Source organism: Anser cygnoides, chromosome 8, assembly GCF_040182565.1.
Source record: "Anser cygnoides isolate HZ-2024a breed goose chromosome 8, Taihu_goose_T2T_genome, whole genome shotgun sequence".
NCBI classification, from domain to species: Eukaryota; Metazoa; Chordata; class Aves; order Anseriformes; family Anatidae; genus Anser; species Anser cygnoides.
In genome coordinates this window covers 23,114,046-23,138,707 of record NC_089880.1, presented here as the reverse complement: position 1 = coordinate 23,138,707, position 24,662 = coordinate 23,114,046, and the positions used below count along the sequence as shown (strand labels likewise).

The 24,662-nt window shown below is 49.7% G+C and overlaps 1 protein-coding gene and 1 long non-coding RNA gene across 7 annotated transcripts in view; one reads left to right on the top strand and one right to left on the bottom strand.

Moving 5' to 3' along the window:
* Positions 1 to 10,279, bottom strand: part of RNF220 (ring finger protein 220) — a 195,490-nt gene extending 185,211 nt beyond the window's left edge. For 2 of the 6 annotated variants that reach the window (XM_067001753.1, XM_067001755.1), the window contains exons 1-2: positions 9,021 to 9,341; positions 3,139 to 3,879 (exon numbers count right to left, since the gene is read on the bottom strand). In XM_067001753.1, the coding sequence (XP_066857854.1) occupies positions 3,139 to 3,763 (625 nt within the window). In that variant the 5' untranslated portion in view covers positions 3,764 to 3,879; positions 9,021 to 9,341. Of the gene's footprint in view, positions 1 to 3,138; positions 3,880 to 8,567; positions 8,675 to 9,020; positions 9,345 to 10,128 lie in introns of those variants that run through there. The other 4 variants (XM_067001752.1, XM_067001754.1, XM_067001750.1 and 1 more) reach the window with 4 other exon arrangements.
* Positions 5,912 to 10,135, top strand: LOC136791406 (uncharacterized). The gene is made up of 3 exons (XR_010833378.1): positions 5,912 to 6,220; positions 8,743 to 8,941; positions 9,510 to 10,135. It is a non-coding gene; the product is annotated as an uncharacterized lncRNA (long non-coding RNA).
* Positions 10,280 to 24,662: the final 14,383 nt, after the last annotated feature.

The window sequence follows — 24,662 nt, the reverse complement described above, 5'->3', positions numbered from 1 at the left end:
CTTGGGGAGCACCCCCCTGCCTCCGATCTCCATTCACCCAGAGACTGAGCAATCGCCTCCATACAAAGAGATCTCATGGGGCCAGGTGCTAATAGTGGTTACACCAGCACAAATCCCAGATAATTTTACTGAATTGAGCAAATTTTCTACGTTGGCAGAGATAGGATGAGACTTGACTCCCTTGATGCCCAGGACTGAATAGCACAACTTCCGAACGCTGCCCAGGATGAAAATGCCTGACTGGGTTCTCATTGTGTTGCAAAGTACCTCGAGCGTGAAGTTATTTTTCAGGAATATTAAAACAGTCCAATAAATTCCTTTAAAAAAAAAAAAAAAAGTTTTTCAGAAAATCACTCTTTAAGTTACGGGGTAAAACAAACATTTTAATGAGCTGTTCAAAAAGGGTTCTCGTGCAGTGGCACAGAAGACTCTGCAGTGCAATTACAGTGATTCATCTTCCACATAACACGAACCCTTTCAGGAATCTGAAAAAGACAACTAAACGGCTGGGCTCTGCACATCTGGAGAGCACCCCTTAGACACACAAAGGTGCTGCTGATCGAAGAAAATTTCTCAGTTTTTGCCAGCTCTTGTAGAAGACTTATTGCGTTTTGCCTTGAAGCTACAATCACCTACCTGCAGCAGCTTCTCCATCAGGAGCAAAAGCACGCAGCTTTGACACAGAGGCATAGCAAACAGGCACACCCGGAATACCCAAAACTTCTCAGGAGCCAAAAAACAGAGACAACAACCCTCCCCGAAGCACGCATTTGTACAGAAACTCCAAAAACGTGTATGTAAGTGTCAATACAAAACGGGATCGCGATTAGATCTGCAGAGCGCAGCCTCTTGAATTCCTCTTTGCGGAAGTTTTTCTTTTCTAATGGTGAGCATAAAAGATCATTAGGATCCACTAAAAAGCCCAGCTGCTCACTCGCTCGGCCTCCGGCAAACACTCCCATCCGCGCGTATGCACACGCCAGATAAACCCGCGGTGCTAATGGAGCTAAGTTTCCATGGTGCAGCATCTATATATGATGGGAATATGATACAGAGCCAACAGACATGTTTAGTGTAAACTGTCCCGGTAGTTACGCAAGAATTTTAATGTCAGTGAAACATCAGGGACGTCGCCTGTGCTCTGCTCCACCGTGCAGCCAAGCGTCTTAAAGAAACGCGGCGATACAGGGAAGGAAAAGCAGACCGAACCACCTTCCACCTCTGGGCGAGTTGTCAAAGCTGGGTGAAGTTGTCGTTGTTCCTCCTCCCCTCCTGGCGAGCCCCCATGGCAGCGCGGTGCCGGGTGCCTGCGCCCAGCCCCGGGGACGCGGCACCGTGCTCGGTGCTGGCAAGGACACGGCACCTTGGTCCGCAGCTGCGCGCCGTGCCGCCTAATTCATCTAACAGATTTACTTCTCCAAAGGGGGTGTCTGACAGGGTGTTGCCAGCAAGATACACGGCAGCTGATGTGCTTGAAATTCTTTTAGCAAGCGGACACGCTCCTCAGCCGCTATCTCCCGGAGTATTTTTTGAGCAAGGTCCCTTCCCACAGCCAGGTTGTATTGGAAAGGGAAAGGGCACAGACGAAAAACGTCCCCAAGCCTCGAGACCTCACCCGCCTCCCCCCAGCAAAATAATTATGCTAACGGTTACGCACACGCACCCGTCCACACGCGCTGCCACCTACAGCTGCGGATCCACGGCCCCATGAGGACGGCCAGGAGGTGCTGAGCAATGCAAGGAGCTGGTGGCACAAAAGGTGCCACGGCCAGGGGTGGATCGGGAGCAGGGGGAGACGGAAGAGATCACGTCTGTGGTGCAAGGAACACACGGCTTCTGCCTTGAGTGGGAATCGCCCTACCCTCGCAAACGCTGACATAAAAGACACACTTGCAGCATATTTCAAAACCAAAGAGCGATGGATTTACAAGGCAGGTTGATTTTATGATGACTTTTATTGAAAAGGTACGCTGGGTTTAGGCAGATGCCTTTTAGCGCCGGTAAGTTAGCACAGCGCCTAATTCAAGGAGACAGCCTGAGGAAGCAGCGCCGACAGGGGAGAGAGAGCCACAATGTCTCTATTACTCTCCTCGGCATCATAAACGGGAGAGGAAAAATCACGTCTGAAACGGAGAGGAAGAAGCGGCGCAGCAGATTTTCATCGCAAAAAAAAAAATATATAGTAATAATGATAATGACGGCAATAACAGAATTGTTTTCTAGGAAGAAAATTCAACAGAACAAAGGAGCCCACGTTAAAAGCAAACCCCTGGCTCCTTGGGTTTAGAGGCAAACTAACCATAACTTAGCGCTCTTCTTTGGGGTATGACACTCCATTTCCCTCTGAGCAGCCCCCGGAGGGGTCAGCACCCTGCTCAGCACCCCTGGAAGCCATCGGGGAGGACAGTGCCCCTCCGTGCTGCCACACCAGCAGGGAAAGGCAACAGGGGAGCAGGGAGCGACAGCCGTGGACGTGTGGGCTGCTTTGCCTCAGCCCAGCTGCCCGCCCGTGAAAAGACGCCTTGCCTTTCAGCAGCTTCCAAAGGGGGGAAGCAGGCAGGGAAAGCACACGGCATACTTTGGGAAACGGCTCACTGAGCCATGGGAGCAGGTTGGGGTTTGTGTCTTGGAGAGGGTGCTCGGTGGCCAGAAATATTCTCGAGTTAACCAGCGTCCAAACCTGAGGCACAAATGCTGACGGTGATGCATTTGCTACAAGAAGGGTGGGTGTGAAGACAAGGTCGGGATAAGACACCTGAAGAAGCAGGGCGTACACACTTGCTACGAGATCTGGGAAAGTCTGTGGCTACCCGCTCCAGCTGGCCCCCTGTTCACACATGCACGTACAGCATCTGTATCCCTGCACTGGGGCACAGGCATCTGCACGTAAAGTCAGGTCAACGTTGTCCCCAGCTGCGTGCTGGAAGACAAGTTCCCTACCAGAGCACCTCCCCTTAAGACCTGTCGTTGTCCATTTATAAGACACGAGGCAACACTGCGTGGTTTAGCCCGGCAGGGAGGAAAGGCTGTCTGTCCTCTGCTTTCCGCACGAGCCGCAGCACTGCAGGACAGCCACCTGTCGGGTATGCCAACGAGGCACGACTAGAGAAAAACCAACAAGTCAACGGAGGTACTTACATCTGTCACTTCGGTCCTCGGGACTGGACGAGGTCTCCCGGTCAGAAATGAGGCCAGAAACCGCAAAGATCTTCTTCCCCGTGTCATCGACCTTGAGCGAGCCGGGGGAGCTGGAGGGGAGCTGGGTGCCAAACTCGTACTCCTTGCCGTCAGCGTCCGAGAAGCGCAGGTGGGGCGAGTCGGTGTCGTGGCAGTTCTTGAGGCGCTTGGCCGGCGTGAAGGCCGACTGGTAGCTCTCCCGGTCCTCGGTAGACGCGAAGGGGCGGAAAGCCCCGACCCCGCTGTGGTTCAGCATGCTGATCGGGGTGCAGTCCAGGTTGGGGGGCGCGAACTGGGGGTGGAGGTGAAGCAAGGACGGGGGAAAGTCACGGTTTGCGAACGCTCCCGGCACCCCGCCTTGCCGGTGGTACATGGAGGCAAAAGTGTAGGAGCCGTTGGTAAAGGGAATGTGCACGTCCTTGTCTGCTGACACGGGGACCCCAAAAGGCCTCGGCTGCTGGCACGGAATGGAAGCGTCACGGCTGGCTTCGGCGGTGGAGGCGAGCACCATCAGCGCCGGGGAGGCCAGCGGGTTGGGGAGGTAGGGTGAGTTCTCCATCTTGAACGCTGCCCGGTGTAAGTCCATCGGAGTCTCTTTCCTCAGCAGGATCGCAGGCGGAACAGTCTTCCCTGGAAGGAAAGCAAAGCGAGGCCTGGGGATGGAGCAGGGAAACCTAGTGGAGCATCATCACCCTCCGAACGCTGCAAGGAAAGAGGAAAGAAAAGAAAAAAAATGACTGGTTAGGTTTCTGCCCTCGTCTCCCTGGGAAGCTCCAGCAGCAGGGTGGCCACTTGTGTTACAACCAAGCGGCCAGAGACGCGCTGCTCTTCTCATTCAAGAAAATCAATAGACAACTTCACACACTGGTGGGATCAGCTCTGGCCCTCCAGGTTAAAGGATGTCATCCAGTGCAGACGGATGAAAGGCAAACCAAAGAGAGGAACGCTCGGATTTAATAACCCCCTAATAAACAAGGTTCGGTCTAAAATTAAGATAGCAGCTCCAAACTAAAATCGGAATTTGATAATGGCAAAAGAGGCATGTAAATGTAATTGCAATCAGCTTAATGCCCACACACACACAACCCTAATTTGCTTGTGCGTGTGTGCAACCAGCACAAAAATACCTATTGTACAGTTACCCAAAAAAGCCACCAGATGTGTCTGTCATACTGCACACGATGCCTAAGACACACATAGCAGCCGTATATTTCCTCTCACTCTTGCTGTATATATCTGTAGATAACGCTGGCACCCACAGCACTTGACACGATCCCATAGACCGCGGGGATGTACGAACGGGGCTGTGTGGATGCGTGTGCGCAATACATCATCACAAACACACACGCACACACTCTCCCTTTTAGCAAAAGGAGAAGAGACTTCACCAATAAAATGCCTGGCGTCTCTGACAATATTTAAAATCATAATGGGTGCTTCTGCCATCTGATCTCTGCAAACGTCTGCCTTTCGGGTCGGGGACAAGAGAGAATGGATCAGTAATTTTAGTTCCTAATGCACTCACTCTTAAGTAGATTTGTAAACTGCCCTGGATGTGCCATTAACATTTAGAGGAAAATGTTAACAAAATTTCTGACTTGCATCTTGCTGAGCCTCCTAGGCTGGCTACAGCCCACCAGCCAGCCACCACCCCCTCCCAGAGCAAAAGGAGGAAAAGCCGCTCCTTTCTGCATCTCTCTGAGTTCGCTTGGGCTTTTTGCTTTGTTATTTTCTCCCCCAATCAATCTAGTGTCTTTTCTTTCAAGTTTCCGCTGCCTGCCATTCAGGCCCCACAGCCCAGCTTAAAATACAAGGACTATAACTTTGAAACAATATACTAGCCGCTGGAGCTCAAAGGGCCAGAAAAATCATATAATAATAAAAAGCTGTTACAAATTGTGCCTCTTAAATCCAGAGGGTCAAACATCTCAAATAAAACTTACTGAAAGAGTGTCTCCCTAATGGAGTGCCTTTTGTACTCCATGAATGAGGGAGCCTAGGTTAACAAAGTGTATGAAATCCAGCCGGTGGCTTTAATGCAGTGCAGTGATAACATTTCCTCTCCCCCATCCTGTACCCAGACACTCCAGCGACTGTTATTAATTGCAAAGATGAGTGGGCATCATCTCTCTGCTTCCTCATTTGGCACCCCTCCTTACAGACAGCGTTGCTAAATTACCAGATTAAGTATCTCACACTAACGGATCTGCTCTCTTCCAAATTTTAAATAACTTTCCTGTCCAATTCTTGAGCATGGGGGAGAGGGATTGTGGCCGATGCCAAGGGCATCCAGCTCACTGCTGCAGTCCTGGTGCGCCGGCTCTGCTGCTTTACGCAAGGCTGCTCAGAAACTGGTGGCCAGGGAACTGCATCCCCTGGCAGATTTGGCATTGTTGGGGGCTTACGCAACCATGGAAATATATATATATATGCACATAACCCTATATTTAAAGGCATGCTTTCAAACAAACCACACCACTCTCAGAAATAAACAATCGTTAACGTGGAAGTGAAACCGAGCAATCACGAAAAATATGGATTTCCAGGAAAAAAAAAAAAAAAAACAGCCACCTCTGCCTCCTTTTCTATTTTTACTTGTGCTGTCACCCCATTACGTTAAATGTATTTCAGAAATTAGCAATCTGGCCGCAACACTTGACACTTCTGTAGGATACTGTGAATCACTACGGCCGTTTATTCGTTTGCAAACTTCATTACACAGGGAATAAATCAACACATTATAATATCTCACCCAGCCAAATTTCATTTTTTTTCAACTCCCACTTCCTTTTTCGTTCTCTCTTGCCCTCCTTCCCGCTCAGCGCCTCCCCCCACCCCAGCAACATGTACAGATTAGGCTGCGGCGGACCAGTCATTATGAAAATCTGTCGTTAATACACTCCCAATGTCAAAATGTCATAGGTTTAAATACAGAACCCCAAATAAGAAAACTAACTGACCTTCTTAATTAAAAAAAATGGATTGCAGGATAATCAGCTGGACGGAACATTTGGGTGACGGGAAGGCAGCGGGCACAGGCGAAGTAAGTAACTGCTACTTTTCTGCCTCTATGCTGATTTTTTTTAATTTAGCACCTCGCGCAAATCCAGATTAAAATAACTCCAGCTATTGATCCGAGCAGTGGAATTGACATTAATTTTAGTTCACTTCTCACTTTGCAAAGGGATCAATAGGAAGTAATAACAGCTGACATCCCCGCTGAAAGGAGGAGAAAAGACGGGCTAGAGACAGAAATCGAAAAGCAACCAAATAAATCAGCAGCTACTTTTCCACAGCATCAGACAAACTCCAAACAGATTGCAAAAAGTCTTTGTTGAATTAACTAAACAAGGAGCAGAGGGAGGGGGGGTGAAGATCAATCTATGAAGCTACATAAACTGTCCACCAAGTCTCAAGGTTAGACGCACAGACTGAAAACATACTCTTTTTTTAAAAAAATATTGTTTTTAATGCTACCTATCTGCATAGTTATTGGTTTCTAAAGCTACCCTGTTTAAGGTGTAGACAAATTACCTGTGTAAATGTGTATGTTACTAATAACAAGGCTAAACGTGCCACAACCAAGACAAATCGAATCAACAGCCTTAGCTCTGAACCATAAAAAAAAAAAAAAATCTCTCACCAAGAACAAGTTGTAATCAGTTATCTCTGGCTCAGTTTTAGTTCATCTGTGCATGAAGATTGTAACGCTGCTCTGAATTAGTTCAGAGGAAAGTCTGATACAAGTAGGAGAAACCATGACAGGCGGATTTAGCAGGCATCACACACACCCAGCGAGTGAGGAAAACAGGGGTGAGCCCCGGTTGGAAGCACAAAACCCACTTGCTAATCAGCCTGCGGAGAAACACACACATATGCAAGCACATGCACGCCGCGTACACAGCCACCGGATCTGCAAATCTTTTACTAAAACGTTACTCGGAGTTCCTATTACCAAATCACTTCTCTGCTATCGATTAAAATAAATAAAGCACACCACTCTGGTTTCTACAACAGGTTGCATTTTTGTGGTCTCTCAACCATTTCCAAACGCCAGAGATTAAAATAATGGGGCAAATTAACATTTTTCTACCTCCAGAAACAAAGTTTTCTTAGGGAAAAAAAAAAAAAAAAACAAATTTAATTAACAACCTATGGTGGAAAAAAAAAAAAAGGTTAAAACAAAAGGAAACCCAGGAAAACTGATGATGCGTGTAAATTAGGAAAGACCCAGAAAAAAATCACAATATCCATTTACATTAAAAAGTTTTTTCCCCATAAATGTCAAGTAGGAATTTAGAAATATGCTCTGCGTAGAAAAGCCAAAGATTATAAAACAAAATAATGCCAGCTGTTTGGGGATTTAAGTGCTCAAATGGATTATATATTTGAACCAAACTGGATTTCCTTATAATAAATAAAACAAATGCAAGCTCGAAAGCCAACAAAGGAGAGCTCTCATCACTGGATTAAGATACAAAGGAAAAACAGTTAATTTTTTCCAACGCGTGAAATATGCCAACTGCAGCCGCGCACACGGGCAGCTGCGGTGAAAACCGGTTTAGGGGGAAAAGACGAAAAAAAGGAGAACGGGGAGCGGGGCAGCCGGCGGCCGGGGCGGGCAGCCCGGGTCCCGGTCCCGGTCCCGGTCCCGGTCCCGGCTCCGGTGGGCACCGCGGCCCGGCCCCTGCTCCCCAGCCGGTGCTGCCCGCCGGTTTTGTTTTGCTGCAAACTTCTAAAAAAAGAAAAAAAGAAAAAAAAAATAGAAAAAGAAAAACGAAAGAAAGGAAAAAGGAAAAAGGGAAAAAAGAAAAAAAAAAAAACAAAACAGCCCCCGGGGGGTGAGGGGGATGCCCCGCGGCGGGCTGCAGGGAGGAAGCGCCTGGGGTTTTGCGAAAGAAAATTAAAAAAAAAAAAAAGGGGGGTGGGGGGGGGAACAAAAAAAAGGCACCTACCTACGGCCGCGCCGCCGCCTCGCCCCCCCCGTCCCGCACCCGGCGCGGCGAAACCCGACCGAAAACGGCGCTCGGGCACCGGCACCGGCACCTCCGATCCCCCTCCGAGGGGTGCTGGAGAAAAGCGAATGGAAAAAAAAAAAAAAAAAAAAAAAAAAAAGCCAAGGGGCCAAGCCCACGTTGCAGCCTCCCGACGCCGCTAAAGCCCCGCGGCTCCGCTCGTCCCCGCCGGTGAATTAAACAGGTGTTTGGTGGCACGGCACGGCTCGGCACGGCTCGGCGGGACCAGCCCCCGGGTGCCCTTTTTTCTCCCCTTTTCCTTTTTTTTTTTTTTTTTTTTTTTTTTTTTTTTCCCCTCCTCACCCAGCGGGTCACAAAGCTCATCAAACGCGAAGATGCCCGGAGTCGTTTGAATTTATTGCAACAATCACTTACCGTCCACGTTTCCTGTGTGGAAGGATAAGCATTGAGCACAACTCTTTGAGTAGACAGTTCCTAATGATTTCATTGTGGTCAACCAGATGGTTTTTATGTATTCGGATCTGAAGGTGAAGAATTTTTTTTATTTATTTATTTTTTTTTTTTCCCCGTGCTTCCACCCTATTTACAGACTTCCCTGGGCTAGAGCCGGGGACGGTGGTTAAAAGAAAGACAAACCCCCCGCGATTTCTCGATCCGCTGGACGAGCCACAAAGTTTCCTAAAGGACCTAAGCGAAACCCCGCGGAATTTCCTTCACCCCCGAGCTCCGCGACCCCCGCGTGGGAGCGAGTTCGGCTCCTTTCGTTGAATTCCGCCGCCAGCTCTGCGGTAAGGGGAGCAGGGAAAAAAAAAAGAAAAAAGAAAAAAAAAAAACACGCGTGGGGGGAGCCCCGCGGGCGGTTCCTACCTGCGGGCGGCCGGGGGGCAAGGGATGGATGGATGGATGGACGGACGGATGGATGGAGGACCCGAGGATGCGCTGCCAACTTCAGCCCCGGCCGAAATTAAGGCTCAGAGGCCGCCTGCGAAGTGCGTGCGAAAATCGGATTCGGTCTTCGGGCGCATTTTGGGGACGGCTCCGAACTAAAGTTCACCCGGAGCGCCGCACCGTTGCAAAAATGAAAGCTCCGGAGTCAATAAAATTCCCGGCTGCTCCGGGGGTTTTGAGCGCACGGAAAGCCTGGCGGGTTTGCAAATACTTTTTTTTTTTTTTTTTTTTTTTAGCGCAAAATGTAAAAAAGGTTAGCGCGTTGGGTTTTTTGTTGTTGTTTTTTTTTTTTTTTTTCAAAAAGAGGGAGAGGGAGGGAAAGAAAGAAAGGAAAAGCCCCCGGTGGGTCTGTGCGTGGCACGGGCAGCCGATCTGCTTATTTCCTTTGAAAAAGTTTTTGTTTTGCAGCCGCTGGGAAATGAAATCGTTGCTGCCCAGAGCAACCGCGGGGCGAGCGAGATCCCGGGCTCAGCGAAGGGAAGCGAGGAAACAACTCCCCCGGCTGCCCCTCCGAGAAAAAAAAAAAAGAAAAAAAAGAGTTCAAAATGCAAATATTTCGGAACGAGGGCTCCGTGCCGGGTCCCCCCCCCCCCCCGCTCCTCGCCGTGCGCCGTCCCCAGCCGGGCTGCGGCGGCGTCCCCGGCACCTGATCCCCCTGCTGGCTCCCGGTCCCCCCGGAAAGCACCGGGAAAAGGGGGGGGGATCCGGGCAGCTCGGGGCTCGCCGAGGCTGCGGGGAGGCGGGGGGGGGGTGCCTTTTATCTGCCTTTCCCCTCGGCATTACCACGCCGATCCCCACCCAGCCGGCCCTCCCCGCGGCCAGCGCGGCTCCTCGCAGCCGAGCCGCCCGCTCCTCCGCGACCGGGGAGGGGGGGGGGGGGGGGAAAAAGGGGGAAAAGGGTGAAGGCTGGGGGCGGCCGGGAGGGGAAGGGGATGTGCGGTGGGGGAAAGTTGCCCCGCAAAGTTTGCGCGTGGCCGTGGGGAGGGAGGTTGGGGGGGGGGGGTGGGGGGGGGAGCCCGGTACTCACGGTGCGGCTGGCGGCGGGCGCTGCGCGGAGCTGGAGGCGGGCGCGGAGCGGGGGGGTCCCGGGCGTGCTGGCCCCGCTGCGCCCCGCGGCTCGCATGTAGCAGGGCGAGAGGCGCCGGGGGGTGCGAGGGAAGGAGCGGCGCTGCCTCTCGGTGCCGGCTCTCATCAGTGAATGAGCCCTCCACTCTCGCAGGGGCTCCCGGCTGCGCACACCCGCGCGCACACCCGCGCACACACCCGCGCGCACACACACACACCCGCGCGCGCACACACACACACACACACACACACACTCTCGCACACGGAGCCCCGCTCGGCACTGCATACATTAGGGCGCTCGGGCAGTATGGGAAATGCAGTCCAGCACCGGGAGCCCACCCGCAGCCCGGCCGCAGCCCCCCAAGTTGCCCAAATGGGGAGCCGAGGTGGGGGCTGCTGCTTTCCCGGGGTGCCACGGACCCCCCGGCCCTTCCACGCCGCCCTTGCCCACCCGCTGCTACGTGCTGGCACCCGCCGTATTTTTCCCTCCCAAACCGGAGCGTTCCCCCCGTGGGTCACCCCAGAGCCCTCCAGCCCTGGGGCAGGTGACACGGGTGGCCCCCCAGGGTGCTGGCAGGCATGTGGCCTCTCCATACTCGTCCTGGCACCCAAGGGTGCCCAGGGATGGGCAGGTGTAACGGCATCCCCAAATTCGCCTCGGATATCCCCAGCAGAGCCAGACAACAAACGAGGGACTTGACACTAGCAGTGTTTTCCCCATTGCAGCCCGCATGCATGGCACGCACATCGCTGTTTTAATGCGTCCTGGATGCAGGCCGCAGCTCTGCACGAGCCCTCCTGCACACACGCTCCACCTCATCCAGCCCTGGTGCTGTCCGGAGCCAAAGCTACCCGCTATAAGGGATGGAAGAGCGAGCTTCAGCTGGGGATCAGATGGAAGACCTGCCTTATTGTTTCGTGTGAATACCGAGGACTGGTCCGAGAGACTCATTTATCCCACCCAGGAGGGAACTGTTTTGGCTTTTTCTTCAGCTGCTCAATAATTTCAGGTTGTTCTTAAAAAGCAGAATATGGTGAGCACTTTGGCCTCTTACTTAACTCTGCACCGGCGTTTTCAAAACATGACACTACACACACTGAAAAGAAAGTCCTCTCCATCAACATCACCAACCACGTGGGCTGCCCTGCGTGTGTGCGTGTGCAAGAGAGATGGTTTGTGTGCTGATGTCATCCCACGGCTTCGGTGTGAGCAGTGACTCATCGCTGAAGTATAGAGGCTGTTTTTGCCCAAAACTCTGCTGGAGCATGAATGCTCCACCCGTTTAAAGGTGTCCACAGGCACGGTCAGAACAGCAGCCCTAGGCCTTGTCTTGGGACATGGTGCAGCCACAGGGGGCTGCTCCTCCGGTGGGCTGACCCCGATCCATCCTTCCTATGGCACTTCAGGGGCAGGTCTGATGCAGTCACGCTGCTTGCATGCCCCTGGAATGATAAAGTCTTTGGACATGGTGGTAAATGTAGCAATAAATAAATAAATAAATAAGGTTTTCTTCTTCTCACATTTAAATTTCAAAATAAACGTGGCATTTCGAGCTCCTCAACTCAGGAAAGCACCCAGGTGAAGGAGCTTTATGCCCTTTCTAAAAGCACCCATCACTGCTCTGTTCCCTGCTCTGAAGCTCTGCCGAATTGCGAGTGAACTTCTCTGCACGCAGATTCCACTCACTGCTGACATCTTCCAGTTGCCCCTGCTTACAGCCTGGTTGCTCAAACCAAAGCTACTTCGTACACAAAAGTTGTGGTATGTTGGTTTGGTCCTTTCTGGCACGGCTTTGGAGACATAGCTGCCACCTGGGCTGCGGCACAGCCGTGCCCAGACACAATCAGTTGTGCCGATAGGCACTGCGCACACTGCCAAGGCACTCATCCTGCGATGTGCTCCACACCAGCAAGACCAAACAGTGCAGGATTTAGGTACGTGTTCCACAGGTTGGTACGGATAAGCCACATTCTAAATAACATCAGTGTTTCAACACGCGTCAGGAAAACACGTTAAAAACAGCCCCTATCTCCCCAGGATCCTGGGGAAAACGTTCAGTTTGTGAACATTTGCAGCCCAACTTCACGGTAGCAATTACAGAATTCTGGTTAAGAAAGCGCTTTTATTATAAGGCCGTATTTTCTGTACTTACAACACTGTGAAAAACGATCCCTCAGACTTTAGCTTACTTTTGTTCTTAGCCAAAAAGCAATTTTATTTTAGTTTTCACTTTTTCAGTTCCTTAGTATGGAAAAAAGGATTTGAATCCAGAGCTGGTGTCCAATTTACGCTAGCTGAGAACCAAGCCGCATGTTCGGAGGCCTGAAAAAAAAATAATGCAGCTTTATTTAACTTTATGTTACTGCACTGTTACACAGGAACTTAATACACTTTGGATTTAAGGAATAAGTCTGGCATTTAGCTAGTTTCCCTGAGAAATGTCTTCAGAGGAAAATGAAAAGATACACTCAAGTTATTTATATTTGTAATTACCATTAATCTGTATTGCTAATGTGGGTTTGATCCTGCAAATGGATCCATAAACATGGACTCACGCACCGCTATGGAGCTGCGATATGCACAGAGGCCCATAGGAAAAATTTCCACTGAAATACATTCTGTGCTGATAGTTTGGACCCTAAAATAACTTCGAGCATCTGATTTAACTTTGTGTGCATTGTTCATCTCTAAGAGTAATAGGGGACACCTTGATTTCATGTTTGTCTGCCCTCAATACAAAAACAAAATTCGAGGCTGTTCCGGACCATCGCGGTGCTGCGACTGCTCGCTGCAAATGCTGCTCTAAATGCTGAAGTCGAAATGAAATTAATACATACAAACCTGAACCTGCAGAGTTGATTAGATGCACTTAACTTTATGCATGCAGATTTCCATCGGATTACCAATAATACAGAAAGTCAAGTGTATGTGCAAATTACACCCAGAATGCTGCTTCTGACTGTAAGCCTGCTGCATTCTTACAACACCAGTGTACAAACTGTGAAGCAAGATTCCTCGTTTGTCGTTACGTTCTCCAGCTGCTGTTTTATAAAATCACATTGATAAATACGACAAATTCTAGCAGCAACCATGGAAAGCCTGGGGCAAGGCTGCATCACCCACGTACTGGCAGCGCAGCGGGGTCCCGCGGTGATGCGGTGCATCTGCTGGCGATTGTTTGCTGTAAAGTCCTGGGTCCTACAGAAGGTGACATGGGGAGAAAGTGCTGGAATTTGGCAGCTTTGTGACCGTGTCCTGAAGTCCCTGGCACCGCCACCAAGCCAGACCCAGGCTCTCCCTTGCATACTTTCATCTGAAGTATGGGCATAGGAAGGGAAAGGGGGAAATTAATTAATTAACCGAAATAAACTGTTTTATCGCGGTCGTGCTTCAACGCACCCATGGCTTGCAGTGACGCCCGGCTGCCTGTGTAATCTCCATGCCCTCTGCTGGCTACAGCCAGCCTGTCTCAGCAGCGTGCCACCGGCCCTGCCCTCACCGTGGGACCAGGCCACTCGTCCCCTCCTGGGAGGAGATGGGGGCACGGGACGCCAGCAGTGGCAGCCGCTGATGTCCAGGTGGTTTTGCCCTCTTGTTCCATGCGAGCATCAATAGGTCTGTGGCTATGCCCCGGTGGGACAGGAGCTTGGAGGCTCTGCAGCGAGGCACGGCTCACTCTGGTCCTCCTAGCAAGGATGTTAAGGTGAAGATGGACCTCTGGGTTTGGGAGCTTCATTCGGATCCGAGCAGCTGGTCGGGGCTCTGCTCCTGTGACCAGCGTAAGGATCGCCCTGAGGCCCTGCAGAGCTGCTGTGGGACCTCCTTGTTCCCCCTGCAGCTGCCCCGCTCCGGTCCCGTCTCTCTCGCAGAGCATGAACCTGAGCTGAAATCATGCGATGCGCCAGGAGTTTGAGATGTAGAGCTGGCATGCTCCCCGTGACCATTCCTCCCAGCACGAGCAAACAGCCCTTTAAATGACCTGTTGACCCATAGGACTGGTAGTGAGAAAATCTCCTTCTGTCAAGGAAAATTTCCTATGGCTGACAGAGAAACAGGTCCCTTTCTCATCGTCATCATCATCACCTAGACCTCTTCCAAAGTCTGCTGAGTAACACAGGAGGCCCTCCCGGCTGCGGGCTGTCGCTTCTGTTTTAAATCCTGCTCATCGCTAAAGCTCTGCAGCAGCAGGGGAGACACCCACCAGGATTTTGTGAATGAGTGCTACATGTCCATGATAAAGCATTGCCCCGTGGTGCTCTCTGCTGTACCTTCCCCTCGGAAAACTCCTTGTCCGAGGAAGAGGTTGCAGACTGGATGGCAGACGTCTGACCACCGACTGCATCACTGTTCACAAATGACCCACCAAAATTATTGTCATTTCCAAAGCTGAGGTCAGACCTAGCTGCTTGGGAAAAGACGTACAGAGCCCTACATGAGGCACTTCTGGGACAGTTTTTTTTGCTGAGGAAAGTTCTCCCAAAAACCCCAGCAGCTGAGGCTGTCTGATTTGCACCATGCCGCATGCAACGCCCTTCCCTATCGATTATTTCTACTGGTTGCTGTCACAGCACTGGACACTTGTTTTCTGTATGAGCATCCACTCCTTTTTCAGGGCTTTTCTGAATCCCTATCTGAGCAATATCCTGTTGCTATGAGTTCCACAGGCTAATGGTGTGGAAAAATATTTTCCTCTGACAGGAGCTACACCTGTCCAAGCCCCCTTCTATGCATCATCCATCACGCTGACAGCATAGGTAAGTTGCCCGGGATCATGTCAAAGCGTGAAATAGCTATAAAGGCAAAGCATATGTGTTTGTCATCTTTGTCATTAATGGGATCAAGTAAAACTAAGCCAAAGCCATTGAACTGTGCCTCGGGAGCAGCAGGAAACTGGAGCCACGTCCAGAACAGCTCAGAGCATGGCTCCTGCTTTGACCACTTCCAAGAAAGTGTGCAGGCAGAGCAACGCTTTGCTCCTAGGTATTTGTTTTTGCTTGCCACGAGTGCACATCAAGGGCGATGTCAGGCTTGTTTTCGGGACCCAAACAGGCTGTGCAGCGTGGGGCAGGGGGGGAACATGGTGCTGAGCCTTCCTGAGACGTGGGGCTCCTCCCTTCGGCGGGGAGCTGGAGATGACCCCCACCTTTCCTCCTAGCCTGGCGACCAAACCAGAGCAGGACAGATCTAGGGAGCTTTTAAGGCAGCTCTCTCATGTGATTAGTTAGAGCCTAACATGAGATAAAATCAATGGGAAACTTGTGTGAGTTAAGGCTGCGCTCATCAGTCAGAGTTTGCAGCAGCCAAGTGCAGCACGACTGTTATTAATATCTGCTACAGATACATAAGCTGAAATGGTGCTGTACAGTAAAAAGAAAGACCAGTTGCTCTTGCTGAAGAACATACTGCCTGAGAAGCTGATCCAGAGCTGCTCTGAGTGCCCTGCACATGTGTAGCAACAGAAACTGGCTGTTCTCAGAGGAAAATATGCCTTATATGCCTGCCCGAGGGAGCAGCCCGGTGCAGGGGTGCTAATGAGTTCATGGCTCTGAAGTACCCGCAGAAGGGAGGTGCTGAGCCCCTCTGCTCCTTCGGACCCTGCTTCCCTCCGAGGGGTGATGTGCAGAGCTCCAGCTCTGCCTCAATTCCCAGACCCAGCTGCAGAGGCCAGTGCCACAATCTCTTCCAACAAATTCAGGCAATTTTGGGTTTCCTACCCGAGGTATGCTCCTGCTGCTGATCTCCAAGTCTCAGTGCCTGGTTCTCACGGTTTTCCTCCTGGGAAATTACCCGTCTCCTCCAAGAAACGCATGTCTTCTTTCTGCCAGTCTTTTTCACGAGTCACTTCTCACCTGCGTTTCCAATCCCCTTTTCTTGCCCCTCTCTTGTCCTTTAATCCAGCTCACATTACTCTAGCAGTAAATTATTTAAAGCAGGCAAATACGTGCAACAAGCTAGCTTTCTGTCAGACACAAGCCTGCTCAGGAACTGATACACTCACAGTTTCTTTATCTCGGCCCAGCTGAATCTTTAGCCAGTTTTTTTCTCTCACCCAGCTCCAATGCCCCACGTCCCACCACCCAGTCCCAGCGCCCCACATCTCACAGCCCTTGTTGGGCACTCACCACACCTGCAGCGTTCCTGTGGACCCCAACCCTCAATCAGGGGATCAGGAGGGCACCGAGTTTACTGGAATTCACAAAATGATTCAGCACTTCTGCAGATAACAAGAGTAGCTTGATTTTTAATAAGAAAATAAACCTTGGAAGGTGTATAATCCCTTACACTGCAGGCAGACCAGTGAGGAAGAAGAAATTGGCCCAGGGAATGTCTTACCCTGTCAGCGCAGTTTTGCCTTGCAAGGTTTCTTGCACTGCCTCTGTGCCCTGTGGTGGTGCCACCATCAGGCAGGTGAGCCCTAGGTCTGCTCCACCTCCAAATTCCTGTGCTGCCTCTCCTACAACTCTAAGTCAAAACTTCCAGGGTACTCAGGATCTAAAAATTCAACCACCTCACCCCAAATTAGGCATCCCAGACTTGAGAACCATCACCGGCACGATTCATCTCACTCACTTTCCTTTGTTAGCTGAGACAGTGAGTTTGCTAAGGCTGATGCACCAATTTTCAACAATTCTTATACTCATTTTCCACCCATCCTTCCGTCTGTCCACCGAGCCACATGTGCTCAGCATTGTTCTCCCTCCCCTAAGGCTGTGTCAGGGAGAAACGCAGGGTTTGATCAAAAGATGTTAAATAGACCTGAGAATTTGGACACTCTTGTAGGGAATCTTGAGCTTCAGTAGCGTCTGAGTCCTCCCATTGATGTTCTCGAAGCCGAGTCAGGTTTGAATTGCCCTGGAGACGTCCCGATTCTCTCTTAAGTCCTCAGAGTGTGTGGGTAGCTGACACCATCGGCAGTGTCATCCCACGAGACAGAAATACATGTCCATTGAGACAGGAATGAGCTGTCTTCCGTAAGGAGCAGGTTTAAAATCAGATCCCAGTTGGTCTTTCTCTTACTCATTCAGTTGGTGTGACCACCCCCTCCCCTGAAATCCTACAGGGATATATTTCAGCGGGCTAATTATAAATTCCCTCTGTCTCGCATTAGCTGGATGCAGCATGCCTGGTGGCACGAACCTCCCCTCCTTCATTGGTGTTGTGCACCTCTCTTGCTGCAGGCAAAAGTAATTTCCCCAGCCTGGAAATGTGATTTAATTTGACCTTGTTCACACAGGTTCTGCATCTTTTACATTCCCACCCCCAATGATAAAACAGGATCAGAGGAAATTGCTGTGATTCACAGCGATGCCCTCCCATCGCCTCCAATTCTGCTTGTTCCTTCCTCTCCCTGATCCCCTGCTCTGCCCACCCACCGCAGCTGCTTTCCTTACAGGGCACTTCTGACTGCAGGTGGAGGATGTAAGAGGGATGTGAAGGTGTGCAACCACATGCCTGTGTCATATCCCTGCTGCCAGGGGAGGCAAACTGGTCGTTTCCTTATGAGCAGCTTCAGGGCTGAAAGAAAAAGAAACGGAAAGCAGGAGTGAGGAGGAAATGTTAACAGAAAGGAGGGGAGTGCTCCAGCACTCTGTTTCTCAACCATTTTCATAGCAGAGCCTTACCTGAGAGAATCACCCTGCTCCCTGCCTCTCTGTTCCCAGTCCTTCAGCCCTCTGCTTCCTGCCCCACAGGGGCCATGGGGTACTCACTTCTACCTTCCCACTGCCGTGGGTTGCTGCCCTCTTGCCTTGCCCCCCAAATCACTTGCTGTTCATCCAACGCTGCTGAGATGGAGAGAATAAACTGGCTTAGCCACCCCAGCCTTGGGCTGCCCGGTTGGTCCTTTTAGAGGAGCAGCTGCAGAGCTCCTGGCACCCTCCTTGGGCAAGTTCACATCTTCTCGGGACTCCCTTCCCTCGTCATGCGCTTCATCCTCAACGGTGAGATGTAACAGTGAGCTTCTGTAGCGAAGACTGTCTTTTTAGCAGTGCCAGAGTATAGATCTGAGGTAGCTGAACTGTCTGAACGGTATTTATAACACAGTTGCTACTTTGCAGCATCCAAGAGCATAAAGGATGCTTGGCGAGGCACGCGCTGGCTGTGCATCAGCTTGCTCCACCAGTAAATTCAGGCATGGGAACAGCAAGCCATTTTCTACCAGCTCACAAAAGCCAGAAGCCATGACAAAAAACACTGGCTATCTGTAGTAATAAGCTGCAGAGAGCTATGGAAGCATGCTTACAATATTTTCCCGGTAATGGGGATGGCATCAATTGTCAGCGAAGCAGACAATCTGGCTGCACGTGTCATTCAGACTTGTTAATGCTCTGCTTCTTGTCTGCCGGCTTTCCCTTTTGTGCTGCACTGTTACCAGAGACCTGGAAAATCTGCTGGGTCCAGCGCCAAATTGTGTGGATGCTTTCCCTCCAAATACAAGAGATTTTCACCTCATTTTAGGTGCATGGGACTGTTTTTCGTTACAGCAAGTTTCTGAAGGGGCTGACAATGCCCAATATCCCCTAAAAAGATATCAGAGCCATATTACACATTTCAGTAGCTTTAACTATAGAAGTTCATGCCTGCTTTTTCTGCCTCTACTTCAGCAATTCACATCAAATAGAAAATGGTCTAAACAGGGCATATCCAACCCCGGTGTATTGGGGTAGCTTGGTCAGAGGGGAAGAACATCAAGTGGTCTGTAAAGGACTGATGGCTGCAAGAGGGGAGCAAGAAGGGAGTGGGAAGGGGCAGGACAGAGGAGGAGGGGAAGGTGCCCTCTCATCAATGCTCTGTGATGCTGGGAAAGAGCTGTCAGAGCTGGAGACCACAGTGGATAAAGGACAAAGTACTTGCTTTCATGTTTTCAGCCAGATCTGTGCAGACTCAGAAGGCGGAGGGGGTTTTGGCCCAGGAAGCTGGGGGAGGTCCTCCAGGGAGCAGAGTTCAAGCCCAAAAGGTTCAGTTCTGAGCATGGGCTGCGTATGCTGTGTAGCAAAGCACCAAGCTGAACAAGGCACTGAGCAAAGACTGAGTGATAGAACATGGCCCAAAATTGTCATTCTTGAGTTAAATTCACATTGCCCTCAGTTAAATTACTCCAATGGCTAATTATTCTGTAGCAGAGCTTGCCACCGTGGGAGATACAGACCCCTGGCTTCTCACCTTCCTTGAATCCCACACCTTTCTGGGTGCCTGTGAGCCTCTGAGAGTGAGGAGCTCCCAAGGCTGTCTGTATATTGCTTGGGCTGGGCAGCGAAGCTCAGAAGATGGAGGGCTTTGCTTGCTCTCCATCAGCTTGGCCCAGCCAACCAAAGCAGGATGCCGTGCTCCCTGGAGCCCCCGGATGATGGCTGGTGTATCTCATGTGGAGCCAAAGGTCCAGGAAACCTGCCAGCCTGGCTTTAAGAAGTGGCAGTAGGAGCTCGTTTCCGGTGAGCTGGATGCTTGCAGAGCACGATGCAAGACTGCCCGTGTTGACTCAGTGAGATCCAAGCACTGCCCACTGCACAGTAATGTTTTTTGAGTATGAGACTCATATAAGACAGTCATGGTTTCCATTCGTTGTCCACCACCACGCCAGGCAGCTTGTGTGAGACTGAGCAAGTCATTGCTCTCTCTGGCTACACCTAAATTCATCTTTTTTATTGCCTGTTTTGGTTCATACTCATTCTCTCACCTTCTCCAGCAAGGAGTTTGCCTCCATCCCTTGTCTTTGAGCAGGAATGAGCATACTGATGCTCCCCTCCACCCTCTCACTGTCTCTCATCTATTTAAACTGTAATGTTTTAGGAGCAGGGACATTAACCCTCGTCTGGATTAGCATCGCTCTAATGTAAATAATATTAGTTACATTATAGATGTTTCTGTAATTAGAGTTCCTATTTCTATAGGCATTTAAACACCTCGTCTCCTCATTTGACAGTTATGTTATTTGATTTGTGTTCTCCTGATGTGGAGAACGGTACAGAAACCCTTTTATCTCTCTTGATGAAGGGGTTTAGACTATGATTGGATTTGATTTTTTTAGAAGTGTGTGGGGAGGAGCCCATGGATAGGCAGGTACAATTTGCCTAAGGTGCAATACTGCTGCAGAATTTGAATGGGAGTTAAATAACATGGCAAGAAGCAGGGTTTTAATCAGTGTTGTGGTTTTTTTTTTGGTTTTTTTTTTGTTTTTCCAAGGAGCATGTGGTAAGGACAAGCTCTTTCAAAATCAAAGAATAAAAAGAGCTTGCCTAGGTGGTGAATATTTTGGGAAGAAATCTTGGCTTCCCTGTCCCCATTTGCCTGCCTTTGAACAGGACACATCAGCGTTTGCCAGCACGTGGAGGGGAGACTGCTCGTGAAAACGTTTACCAGAGATGATTCTATCAGAGAGGCTTGTCTTGGCAGATGGCTGTGTGTTTTAAATTTAAACAGAGTGGCATAAATAGTAGAAAAGAAAAGAGGGTAGTAAGAAAAATATTAAACTGCCCAGTGCAAATCCTTGGGGAACTTCTATTGCAATAACTGACCTCCCATATAGCACCATTTATTTCATACGCTGGCAGCTTTATAGGTGCTTGTACTGCTACAGACGAACACCAATTTGCCAGTGCAGTTTGTTTTGATAACTGTTGTTTTCAATAAATCTATATTAAAATCAAAGGGAAAATTAAATATACTGAAGTCGGTAGCGCTGGAGATGAGGTAGCACGTTATACGCCGGCCTCTTCGTCTGCGAGGAGCTCGCCCTCACCTCCAGCACGGGCCACATGTGTGATTAGTGTCGGTGGTCCCGGCTGTGCTTCTCAGAGCCTCTCTGTGTGTCCCCACCTCTGGGCACACCGTCCTTCCTACCCCGGCGGAGCAGGAGCCTCTGGTGACAGCAGAGGAAGAGAGGGAGGAGAGAGGAGAGAATAGAAACCCCAGCGCCCGGGCCGGGAAGGAAGGAAAGAAGAAAGCAAGGAAGGACGGAGCGAGTGTGGGGAAATGAGGAGAGGAAGAGAGAGGCTGGAAAAGGAAAGAGGGACGCCAAACGCGGGAGAGGAAAGACAAAGAGGCAGAAAATAGAATAAACAGAGGGGAGGCGATGGGGAAATCAAAGCAGTGTGGACAGAAGGTGTGTGAGAGCAAGGCATGTGAGAGCAAGCCCTGTGCATACCCGCCTCCTGCTGAATTCAGCCGTGCTTTGGAGGTGTGGGTGACAGGAGCGAGGGGGGACACCTCAGGCTTGGCCAGGAATTTAGGAAATAACCTCAGATCTGGCACAGCTGGAGCAGCAGCAGCTAGGGTTAGCCAGGTAATTATTTAATTTCTATAGGGCTGTTAGGAGGATGTTTAGGTTCAGGAGGTTTTACATAGCACTGAACATGCCTGAGTCCAAACAAATAATGAACATAGATTTCATAGTAGAGCAGGTCAATTTTTTTTATTTTATTTTTTTCCGGCAGACCAGTTTTCTACTTGAAAATGTTGATTGGACTATCTGGAAGCATTTCCTGAGATGTGTCAATATCATTCAAGATTTACTGAGAAATTATCCCAAATGCTCATATGTGCTCTTTTTTTTTTTTTTTTTTTTTTCTCATCTCCTCCTGACAGCATTGTTTCACCTCTGTGTTATATATTTATACTCCTTTTGGTCCAAGTGCTTGGCCAAAAACATGAGCTTTCCGGAGCCAAGGGAGAGCCAGGCGCTCTTTCAGGCCAATATTTCTTTCTTTGCAGAGTTTCGCTTCCCTGCTCACAGCAAGCGCCAGTGACAACGTGCCAGCACCGGCCCTTCTTCTGCCAGCAGCGCCTGGTGACAGCCACACTCCCTGGCCTTCTTCGTGCCATGCTGGGGGAGCAGGGCAGGGAACCTCCTTGCTCTCGATGTCCACTTTCGTGACGAAACTTAGCCATTTTCACTGGGATCTTACAAAGGGTGGAGATTCTGCCTGCCACTGAAATGTGTAATATAATGAAACATTACAGCGTGGTGTAATGGATGGTTGGGACTTCCATAGTTAAGTAATAATAAAAGAAAAGAAACGTTGGAGTGGTAAAGTGAAAAGAAATATACTATTTTAATTTGGCATATGTCATTAAATGAGAAAAATCTGAGATCTAACCTTTTTGTCCCAGCTCAGGTCAAAAATCATAATTTTTGAAACCGCAGAATTTCCCAAGGGACAGGAATTCCTTTATTATTATTTTTGGCCAGCTGTCTTCCATATGACGGCCCGTGAAAAGTATTTTATCTCAAGTTAAAATCCTACACATAAAAACGTCTCTCTACCTTCCAGCAGGTGTGCTTGTCCTATGGGAAGATTTGCTTTATCAGCAATTTGTTCCTCCAGGAGAAACGCTTAATTTTAGATGTTTTTTCCATTTGCACTTAGAGTTCAAGACACTTGAGCAGCGGCTCAGTATTGGGTGGCCTGTGCAGGCGTCAGCCCCCTTCCTTTATACACTGCAACCCTATTAGCTAAAATACTGGCAAAGAGATTTTGGTGAAGTGTTTTTTTTTAATGTCCCATTAAAAATGTTTAAAATGTTTAAAAATGTCCCATTTCATTGCTGTAGATGCCCTCACTTTGAAATACAGCTTTCCCATGACGACATAGCTGTAAAACACATTCAACTTTTTATTTTTTTAATTTTTTTTACTAGTTAGCAATGGAGTTTTGCTATAGCCATTAAAATATAAAGAATAAACTGCACCCAACTGTACAATATTTTTTTACCAGCATTTATGGTGACAATATAAACTGTGAGGGTTAAGCCTGATTTTTTTTGTGGATGGCATTGGAATATCAAGATTAAGTATACAGCGTGAGCGCAAGGTTTTTATGATACACAATAATGATGTAAAAAGGTTTTATTTCTTTAGTAAATTGACATCACTGCTTGTCCTTCTCTCTTTGTACTTCTTGGGTCTGATTTTTTAGGAGCGCGGTTGGAAGCGGCCTGTTAGATCATTCAGCGCAGCTCCCTCAATCCGCCATGGGGCTGGCACTGAGGGGATGTTTTATGGTGCCTACCACCCCTCCTGGGAGGCGATCCCACAACTTAATGCACCACAGCCCGAGGAAACTTCTCCTGATGCTGTGCCACGGCTTCCCTTGGTCAGAGGCCCTGTGACGGCGCCCTGCAGGGCGGCCATTTTACGCCGAGCTTTGGGGCCGGCACCTGGCACATGCCGGCAGTTTGAGGCCCAGCGCCGTGTGCCATGTACCCGGAGCGGTCGCCTCAGGGCCATACGCGGTGCCCTCGGCCCTGAGCCACCTGCAGCCCACCTTCACATGCTTCATCAGCACCTCAGTAACACCTCGTGCCAGCACAATGGCTCCCCGCCATGACAGCATGGGGGGGCAATGTGCACCAGGCTACAGGCAGGAAAGCGAAGCGCGTGTGGCTTGTGTCATCTCACTGCCCTCTAACCCTTGTAATCCATAAAGATCACAGACTGCACAGCTCCGTGTTTGCTTTGTATTTCGTTGCATCCTTTCGTGCTTGTGAATAACGGGGGATGTTTTAGAGTGTTGGCTTGTCTGGGCAGTTTTGTACAGCGCCTTGACTGCTCAGTCAATGTGAGGTCCAGCAGGGACCTCTGTGGTCACCTTGTCCAACCCAGCATAGCATGGGCTGGAGAAACGCAGGCCTGGTCTACAGCAGATCTTCTGCAGAGATGTCCAGTGGTGGTTTGAGACGTCCGGGATGCCCTGCTGCTCTTTTAGCACAGTCCAATAGCCACTTTCTGATGTCCTGCTATGTTTTTCTAACACGCTTTATTTCCTAGCCTGCCAAAGGCTGTCCCTCTCACCTCTGTTTTAACTGGAAAAGGATTTCCACCCCATGGCCCTGATTCCGGCTGAATTAATGGTTTTTGAACTGAATCAGCACATTTGAAGTTAAAACAGATCCCCACTGAGTCTGTACATTTTTATTACTGTGCAAGGAGTGCTTAGGAAAATAAAAGGAACAAGAAAGCCCTGAGAGTGGACCACCCTGTTGAGGGGGGAAATATAGAAATCAAGCTTGTTTATATGAGTGATATTTATAGGGTCAAGTGACAAATATGGTGCGAGGCCTTGGAACCAGCTCGGGAATACCAAATACCAGTCTGGGCACTCGTGCTCAAGAAAATTTAATTGAAACTGGAGCAGGTGCAGAGGAGGTCTGCTAAGTTGGTGTGGGACATGGAAAGCCAAAGTGGCAAGGAGAGAATAACGGGGTTTTGTTAGCCCAGCAAAACAAAGATGACAAAGATGACTGGAATCTGAGAGCTGCCTAGAAATACACCAGGGGAGTTAAAAACAAAAACAAGTTAAAGCCAAGGACCATCCTGCCAGAGCAATTGAGTGTAAACTAGCTGTGAATACACGTTATCTGGGAATTAGAGGAAGTTTCCCATCTGTCAGGCAGAGAAGACCTGAAGGAGCCTTCCAGACGGGTTAGCATGGACAAGTAAAAGAACATATTTGAAGATGGAGGTTGATAAATTGACTAGGATGCTGAATGGGAAATTA